The sequence below is a fragment of the Mixophyes fleayi genome, chromosome 6 (assembly GCF_038048845.1).
Source record: "Mixophyes fleayi isolate aMixFle1 chromosome 6, aMixFle1.hap1, whole genome shotgun sequence".
Lineage (NCBI taxonomy): Eukaryota > Metazoa > Chordata > Amphibia > Anura > Limnodynastidae > Mixophyes > Mixophyes fleayi.
This window is the reverse complement of record NC_134407.1, coordinates 96,705,243-96,715,147: the sequence shown is the minus strand read 5'-3', so window position 1 is coordinate 96,715,147 and position 9,905 is coordinate 96,705,243. Positions and strand designations below refer to the sequence as shown.

Here is a 9,905-nt window from a genome sequence, read left to right as displayed (position 1 = left end):
GTAATGAAGAAGGGGGAAGAGAGGCACAGTGTGATGAAGGGGGTGAGAGGCACAGTGTGATATAGAAAAGGGGAGAGAGAGGCACAGTGCGATGAAGGGGGGGAGAGTGGCACAGTGTGATAAAGAAGGGAGAGAGTGGCAGTGTGATGACGAAGGGGGGAGAGAGAGGCACAGTGCGATGAAGGGGGGGAGAGTGGCACAGTGTGATAAAGAAAGAGGGAGAGAGAGCCACGGTGCTATGAAGAAGGGGGGGGGAGAGTGGCACAGTGTGATGAAGGGGGGAGCAAGAGGCACAGTTTGATAAAGAAGGGAGAGAGTGGCACAGTGTGCTGACGAAGGGGGGAGAGAGAGGCACAGTGTGATAAAGAAGGGGGGGAGAGGCACAGTGTGATGAAGAAGGGAGGGAGAGGCACAGTGTGATGAAGAAGGGAGGGAGAGGCACAGTGTTATAAAGAAGGGGGAGAGAGACACAGTGTGATAAAGAAGGGGGAGAGAGAGGCACAGTGTGATAAAGGGGGGAAAAGCAGCATGGAGGGCACAGTGTGATCATAAGTGGGCACAGCGTAGTTGTGATAAAGGGGCACAGTGTGTTCATAAGGAGGCACAGCATGGTGATGATGAAGGGGCATAGTAATGTGTGTGTGATGGCACAGGGGGCTTGTGGCAATGTGTGTGTGAGGTAGGTGGTGGCAAATTAATGGGTGCTATTTTATTTGTGGGGTGATGGTGAGGCAATTTAATAGTGGGGACTATTAATTTAAGATAGGTTGGTTTGGGGGCTATTAATTGAATGTGGGGGTGAGTTTTGGGAGAATGAGGTCTATTTATTAAATGTGACTATGAATTATTTAATGGCAGTGATGGTTGCGGGAAATAGGTATATTTATGAAATGTAAATGCTATTAATTTATTGCTGGGGCTGTTTGCAGGGAGGGAAATAAGTTTATTTATTAAATATTGATTTAAGACCAGGGCTGGTTGTAATTTTCTAAATGTACCCTTTTTGTTTTTTTTTCAAAATAGGGCCCCCAACATTCCAGGATTCAGACAATTGGCAACTAAAGAAAGCAGCAGCCACAGGTGGTGAAAGTGAGAAGAACAGGGAGGAGAGAGTAGGAGAGTCTCTGAAACGTAGTGATTCTAGTGGAGCAATCCCAATTTTTGGCGAGTGTTCTGCCCAATGTAAGGGGCAGACCAAGACTGTGAACTGTTTATGTACCACTGCATTCTTTCTATACTACACTATGGTGCTAGATGTCCTGAAAGTCAGGAGTGCTGGGACATATGTCACACTCCGGCAAGCGGGCAATGCACCCTTGTGTCAATGGTGTACACAACAATGCAGGTTTTTTTTTTCTGTAGAAGGCAGGGCCGTATTAAGGGAATGGAGGCCCCTGGCCTAAGGGGACCCCTTATTCCACCGTGAGGCCCCCCCATCATCCAGGCCGCCCCCCCCCCCCCGTGAGCCGAGCCGCCCCCAGCCCCCAAGGCACTTAGCTCCTTCTCCTGGCATTGCAGTCCTATCCGGCGCACTGTGCGCTCCTTACTGAGGAGATCTCATGAGAGTGAGGATCACGAGATCTCCTCAGTAAGGAGACTACATTGCGCCGGGGAAGGACCGCAGTGAAAGTGCTCAGCAGCATTGATCTTGCCAGGGGCGCCCCGGCCCCCGATCGATCAATAATGCTGCTGAGCACTTTCAAGAGCCCCTGGATGCCCGAGACCCCTGGGCTGTTGCAGTTAGACCTCGGGTTAATCCGGCCCCGGTAGGAGGGTGGCCTAGCACTTTTCACCTGCTAGCTACGCCCCAATGATGCATAGCCATACCCCCAATAGTATGACCACACCCATATCAAGCATGCTCAACTATAAGGGGGCCCAATGAAATTATACACACATCTCCTTCGATGGGCAACCCCCATCTAAAGATGCCGTGTAACCCTGACTAATTTATTGATATTTCTCCTTTAAATGCTTGGAAATGTTACATTTCTGGAAGAAAGGGTACAAAAAAAATAAATCAAAAAGCAACATATTTAAAAGGCGAAGAATCCTTTGTAGAAATAATTATTTATTCCTAAAGTGCTCTGCTGCTTGTGATTTATCAGAGGTCTGTGTGGATTACATTATTTACACAAGGGTTCATCATTAATCATACATACAGCAGGTTTCATATTCTTTTTCTTCCTTTTTAAATAGAAGCAAATCGATCAACATAAACAAATTTATGTAATGCCTGCGGCATAGTGACTGGATACTGGGTCTTATTAAAGACAGAAACTCCCTGAATCTCAACCTTTGACATTCAGGAGCAGGGAAAGTGTAATGTAGCTGTCAGGGACCTCTCCAACTGGCTACCTCTTAGTTGGCAGACATATGGTTCATGAGAAACAGGATTAGGGTTTGTGAGAATGGTCTTAGACTGAACTCTGTATCTAAAAAGTTTTACAAAGACCTTTTAACCATCATGGAAGAGATTTCTGGAGAACGGTAATAGGAAAGAAAAAAAAAACATTTAGAGAGAATTCCTAACTTTGATTAATTTTTCTGCTTTAACTGTGGTCTTCAATTTGGATGCAACAGTACAAGCACAGTGATTATTTTTATTTCTTTTACAACAAAAATGTTTTAAGTACAACTTATATAGCATATAGTAGCATATGCTACAGTGTTTTTTTTAATAGTGTGATTAATTTGGGTTACAAATAAATACACAAATGTACAGAGGTGGTTCATGGTGTTAAAAACTTCAGAATAGCTTTTTCACTGTTTAAGTTAACTTATATTCAAATGCACTCGTAGGGAATAAAGATACAAAATGCCTTAGCACATGTTGAGTTGAACTATACAGAAGACGTACTTTGCTATTGTAGGGAAAGGAATCCCCATACACCACATGCTAAATCACACATATATTAATGTGTCGTGACTAAGCCTTTTGTAAATACCTGAATAAAGAAATATTAAGAGAAACACCCACCACCAAAAATAGAAACACACAAAATAAAAATACACAAAAAGACACAGTACATGGGAGATGGACAAAATAGTTCTTTTCAGCCATCAAATTATATGTTTCTAAGAGGGACAGTGCAAAAAGATATCGTATATAACAAACTGCTATCACATCGATTATACCTGGCTTGGGCAGCAGAATGATCACAGATGATGAAATGCTAATTGGACACATTCTCAATTTAACCATGAAAGATCTGGTCTTTATGTAATGTGATTTATATTAGTTGAAGTCTGGATATGATCTCAAATTTATTTCTAAAAGAGAAGACGTTAAGGTACATGATACTTAAATCAGAGACAATCACACCTCCATATTGTTTAATATAACACAGTGACTTATTGCTCAGATCAAGGGTAAAATAATGATTATCAGCAATTATGTTAAGCCTAAATAGAATGTATAGGATTTAGAAATTCATAAAGGATGTACTGATAACTGTATTTAATCCTTGACAATTCCTAAAAGCGTAGGAAAACCACTGCAAAACCTGCTGTGTTTCAAAAATTCCAGTCAAATAACTAGTGTAATGCTGAGAAAAGAGCCAAGTTTAATCATACAAGTCAATTTGGTTTTATTTGTCAGTATCAAATTACACGTTGTAAGAATGTATCAGAGAGACTGTGCCAACTGTCACATACTAATAAAAAGGGGAAGGAAAAGACTAAATCTTTCTTTAAAACTGTCAATAAATTGTGCATTTTTACCAATGAAAGCATGAGAAAACCAGCAGCAAACTGATCCAAACAATGTGTTGCGAGACGCACATTGACAATGTTTTGATTAAAAATACATTTTGGCACATCATGTTTAACATACCAAGACAATCCTGCTTCAATAATTCTGAATTCTGTACCTGAATGTGACAGTTTTTTAACAATATTAAATAGAGCAAAAAAAGCGCCCCCCCAAAAAAACCCCAAAAACAAAACAAAAAACAACCAATCAAAAAAAAAAACTAAGAACATATATAGCTTACACAGAGGTGTATGAGGGCACTGATGAAATGGAATTTGTTTTGTCACGGAGACTACAATTATTATTACAGGCTCTGCTTCTCTCCATGTTCAGATCTTCGGAAGTGGGTTACTCAGCAGCAGAGCATTAAAACTATGTGGTGGTATGAGAATGCAAGCATTGTACTTGGTAAGGTATAAAGCCCCAGCATTTCTGCTCTAGGCATGCGTGTGCATATGTATTTCCTATTGATCCCTGTATCTGAAAGAGGGTCATTTATGGCTATATCATATGTATTCCTATACATGATCTGATGCTAATTTGAGGACATATTCATGCCAATACATGTCTAGGTGAGTTGCTGAGAGACAAGTTAATACAGTAGTAGATGATGTCTTATATTGTGATCTCCAAAGGCTGTAACCTACTCTTGTTGTTTGTGTATTGGCTAAATAACAATGTGGCCGATCTTAACAAAATCACATCACCTGCTGGTAACCTAAGTATTGAAAGTTAAGTTGTGCTCCCCAAATACTGGACAAGTATCACTGAAGCAGAGGTAGACAGATGGGCGGGGAGAATACATCTAACATTTTTGGAGATGACAGGAGCATAAAGTAAAAGTTCCTTTAAAGTGCCTGTGAATTTGTGACGGTGAAGTAAAAAGTAGGGACATGAACATATGTTCTCACAGGCTTTATCCCTTTCATTATTTGAAGTCTGGTTTCTCTGGTAAAGTGCAGCCAGACCGTCGGATAACCACATTAGCAGAATAATGACCAGCTCTGATACACTGCTCCAAGGATTGGTCAGAAACCAGCTGAGAGAGGAAACCTGAAGAGGAAAAAATTAATAGATTATTTATTGACTTTATCTATTGATGAGTTAATGCAAACATCTGTAATATGCTATGACCCAGGGGTGGACCTGTACTTTCCAAAACCCTCAGAACCTGATTGGTCACATGATCATGCTAACACCTCCCACAGTTCACCTTCTAGACTCTCCAGCTCCTGTGGAACTACACGTTCCTGAATGCCAAGTGTGGATGTTATGGCATGTACAAAATATGGCCCAATCCTCCCTCTCATTGAGTGCCAGTGTTTGTAAACTTGCAATTGAGGAAATTAATTGCAAGCCAACTCAAGGAAAGAGGTGGTGGTGGTGGTGGGGGGGGGGGGGTCTATGCGATCTTCCTGGCTGATTGTGACGTTCTGCAAAAAATATCTGCAAATTCCTTTTATACATTAATTTTTTAAATGGCAAGTCTGTTTACTGGTCTGTCTGGTATTCTTATGTAATTGCATTGCAAACAGCAGAGCAAACCTAACATTATAGTAACCTTATATTGCACAACAATTATTTAAACATTCATTTGTGCCCAACAAACCATTAGACTACAAAGAAAGAAAAATTTTATGAGTCCTAGGTGAGATTGACTTAGTTTTAGGCTGAACATTACATGAGATTTAGAGCTTTGCAAGAGTTTAAAAAACATTGGTGTTTCCTTTACATCTGTGTGCAACAAAGCTCTCAATGGAGGATTTACAGACTGGTAGGTATGTGGTTCATGTATTTGCTGGGAAAACGCTTCTGCAAGTCAATGGTAAAATACCATTAGAGGTGAGTGAGTGTGAAATCAGTCTTTAATGCTATTTACAAAAAGATATATAAATGTCAAACTAAACAAAAATAAAAAAAATTCACACTGGAGAAAGGATGAGAGAGGGCTAAGGAGAAATCAGACAAAAATATTAGAGGTTGGAGGTATATACAAATCTAAACAGCTATATATGTTCAACATAATTTAATTTATTTTAACACAACCTACACTGCAGACTTCAAGGAAATGTAACTTTTAAAAAAATGGATTTACTTAATTGTACCTAGCACACAGAATTGGACATACCAAGTCCCCAAGCTACTGTATTGTAAAAGCATTATCATTGGAGGTATGACCTGGACAAGCATGGAGTAAGCAAGTATCGCTGCTTGGTCTCCGGCCCAAATATCTTGTTAAACTCCTGTATTGTGCTTAAGGTTGTCACAACTATATAGCGTACCTGCTATTGTTGGCGCAACTCAGAGGAAGGTGCGGAATCTATCGTGCCCCTGGTATTCACCAGGAACCCCCGCAAGGAAGTATGGACTCTGCTGCAGGGAAACGCAGGTCGCGGTCCTCCCACGAGTCAACAGCAAGATACAAAGAGGTGTCAGACAGGCCGGGTCGGTAACGTTCTGGTGGTACGAGGTACACAAGGATATCCAGAAGAATGGTGAGACAAGCCGGGTCGATAACGTTCAGGTAGCGCAGTACAAAGGAGAATCCAAATAGGGGTGGTCAAACGGTCCAGGTCAAAAGGTCACAGGCAGCACAAGGATAGTCAGGAACAAATGCAGAAGACTGGTATACACACTAACACGCTGGAGGCAGGAAGACCTGATACTCTGGCACTAGTAGGAGGGCCAGAAGCTGTTTAAATACTGGAGTGCCCCAATAGAAATTCATGCTGCAGCGCTGTCATCCACAGCGCAGGGGAAATCTGCTCATAGCGTCCCATTGCCTAGCAACGGGGCGCGCTGTTTGTTTGAGGCGGCAGAGTGGCCAGAAGTGATGCGTCTGGTTAAGCAACCAGACGCGCCGGGCGGAAGAACAGGCGACCGCCCCGGAGAGATCGCGGGATGACGCCTGACAGTATACCCTCCTCTTCCTGTTTGAAGGAATTTCTTAAGGACCCTAGGAGCGTGAAGCTCCTGCTTGTCCACCCATGATCTCTCCTCCGGGCCGTGTCCTTTCCAATGGACAAGATATTGCTGTTTGCCATGAAGAATGCGGGAGGCCAAGATCCGATTGACCTCGAATTCTGTTCCAGAAGAGGCTTGTATTGGTGGGGGACGACGGAGAGATCAAAAGAATTTATTGAGTATCAATGGTCGTAGTAATGAGACATGGAAAGTATTATGACATTTCAGAGAAGGAGGAAGTCTCAATTTAAAGCACACAGGATTGATTACTTGCAGGATGGTGTAAGGGCCAATAAAACGTGGATCCATCTTCAAAGAAGGAACTTTTAGTTTTAGGACCCGGGTGGATAGCCATACTTGGGGAGTGGACCTACGATGACGGTCTGCAAAAATCTTGTGATGCTGAGTAGCCTTGAGTAAAGCCGTCTTAGTTTTGGCCCAAATGAGGGCAAATTCCCAATAGAGGGTATCTACGGCCGGAACCGGTGAGGAGGACACTGGAAAAGGATCCGGAAAAACAGGATGGCTTCCATGTACAATAAAGAATGGGGAGAATCCTGTGGACTCATGAATGTGTTGGTTATGGGAGAACTCCGGCCAAGGAAGGAATTGAGACCATTTATTCCGATTGTCAGAGGTGAAACAGCGAAGAAACGTCTCAAGGTCCTGATTGATTCGCTCCGTCTGTCCATTGGTTTGGGGATGATACCCTGAAGAGAATTTTAATTCTATATTCAATTTACCGCAAAAGGTTCTCCAGCACCGGGATCTGAATTGGACTCCATGGTTCCAAATGATCTCCTTAGGGCAGCCATGTAAACTGAATATCTCCCTGATAAAGATATCTGCAAGACGACCGGCCGTAGGCAATCCAGTTAGAGAAATAAAGTGTGCCATCCTGGAAAAGCAATAACCACCCAGATAGTGGTAAACCCTGCACTGTGGGGTAAATCTGTGATAAAATCCATGGCCACACTTTCCCAAAGAGCATTGGGAATAGGGAGTGGACGAAGGAGCCCTGCTGGAACGCTTCTAGAAGTCTTGTGTTGGGCACAAGTAGTACAGGAGGCAACGAATTTGCAAATATCGGCACGTACCGTATGCCACCAGAAGCGACGACAAAGCAATGCTGTGGTCTTCTTTATTCCAGCATGGCCGGCAATGCGGGATGAATGAGCCCACTGTAGAGTCTTGAGCCGGAGATGGGGTTCCACAAATGACCGGCCTGGAGGAGGAGAGGAAGGCTTGGTTCTAGTGAGAGCTACAATATTAGAAGGATCAATAATATGCTGAGGAACCAATGGCCTTAGGCGGTCCAAATCGTCAAGGATTAAGGCAATCGAGGATTAAGGCAACGAGCCTCCTGAACAAACACTAAGTTCCGATGGTCGGTAAAAACAGTAACAGGAAATATAGCCTCTTCCAACAAATGTCGCCATTCCTCCAGGGCGGCCTTGATGGCCAGTAACTCCTTATCCCCAATTCCATAATTACATTCACTCAGAAGGAATCGTCTGGAGAAAAACCCACACAGATTGTGTGAGCCAGAAGGAGATTCTTGAAATAGCACCGCACCAATGCCTACAGAGGATGCATCTACTTCTAAGAAGGGTCGTTCCTGGTCTGGCAAGAACTGGAGCTGAAGAGAATGCCTTTTTTAGTGTTGTGAAGGCAGACATGGCCTCTGGGGACCAAACCCTAGGATTGGCAGTCTTCCTGGTTAAAGCTGTAATGGGAGAAATGATGGAGGTGAATCCCCAAATAAATTGGCAATAATAGTTTGCGAAGCCAATGAACCTTTAAATCGCTTTAAGGCCTTGTGGCTGAGGCCAATCCAGGATGGCTGTCACCTTAGTGGGATCCATACAAAGACCCTTGACCTGACACAATGAAACCGAGAAATGGTACCTGAGTGACTTTGAACACGCATTTCTCCAACTTGCAGTAGAGGTGATGTTTCCGGAGTCTACGTAGGACCTCCTTTACTTGTTCCTGATGGGATTTCAAATCTTTAGAAAATATTAAAATATTGTCTAAATACACTACCATTGAAGTGTATAACAGGTCATGAAAGATATCATTAACGAATGTTTGGAAGATAGCTGGGGCGTTATAGAGGCCGAAGGGCATCACCAGGTACTCGAAATGCCCATCTCTGGTGTTAAAGGCCGTCTTCCATTCGTCACCTTTCTTGATGCAAATCAAATTGTAGGACCCACGGAGGTATAATTTCGAAAAAGTTTGAGATCCACTGAGCCTGTCAAAGAGGTCAGAGATGAGAGGTAGTGGATATTGATTTTTGACGGTGATGCGATTGAGAGGACGATAATCGATACAAGGCCGAAGAGACCCAACTTTCTTCTTGACGAAAAAAAAACCTGCACCAGCTGGGGAAGTGAAGTGGACCTACAAATAAAGCCCCGTTTCAGGTTCTCTGTGATGTATTGAGACATGGCTGACGTTTCTGGATGAGATAACGGATAGGTCTGCCCTTTGGGGATCGGTTGGTCAGGAGACAAAACGATAGCGCAATCCCAGGGACGATGAGGAGGCAGGGTTTCTGCTTCAACCTTGCTGAATACATCTTGGAATTCCAAATAAGCAGCAGGCAGATTGGTTAACTCGGAATGGGCCATAACTTGAAATTTTGGAGGCAAGACTTTGGACAAACATTTAAGACGGCATCCTGAACCCCACGCAATAACTTAAGCGCGGCCCCAATCCATTTGGAGAGAATGCATCCTTAAGCACGGTAGCCCTAAGATGAGGGGGTTAATGGACTTAGGCAAAACCAAAAGTTGGATCATCTCGCTATGAAGTGCTCCTACCATCAACCGAACAAGAGAAGTCACGGAGGAGATGGAGCCGTGAGTGACACGACTGCCGTCAGAGATAACGGTTGAGGCAAGGGTTTAAGGGTATTTGGAGCTACGAAGCCAGATCCGCTGAAATGAAGTTCCTGGAGGAGCTGGAGTCCACAAAGGCCGTGGTGGAGAAGGTACCTTTAGGGGTGCTCAGGATGACGGCCATCAGAAATTCTGGGGAATTTTTGGGGTAGGGAGCAACAGTGGACTCTCCTAAAGCGGCCTCCCCGCCACCATTTAAGAGGAAGAGTTTCCCGGTCTCTTGGGGAAAACTCCCAGCAGATGTCCCGGGTCTCAACAATAAAGTCACAGACGTTGTTTGC

At 43.4% G+C, this 9,905-nt stretch overlaps 1 protein-coding gene across 3 annotated transcripts in view; it reads right to left on the bottom strand.

Moving 5' to 3' along the window:
• Positions 1–3,565: 3,565 nt before the first annotated feature.
• Positions 3,566–9,905, bottom strand: part of ADK (adenosine kinase) — a 226,369-nt gene continuing 220,029 nt past the window's right edge. For all 3 annotated transcript variants that reach the window (XM_075217059.1, XM_075217060.1, XM_075217061.1), the window contains one exon: positions 3,566–4,807. In XM_075217059.1, the coding sequence (XP_075073160.1) occupies positions 4,683–4,807 (125 nt within the window). In that variant the 3' untranslated portion in view covers positions 3,566–4,682. The remainder of the gene's footprint in view (positions 4,808–9,905) is intronic.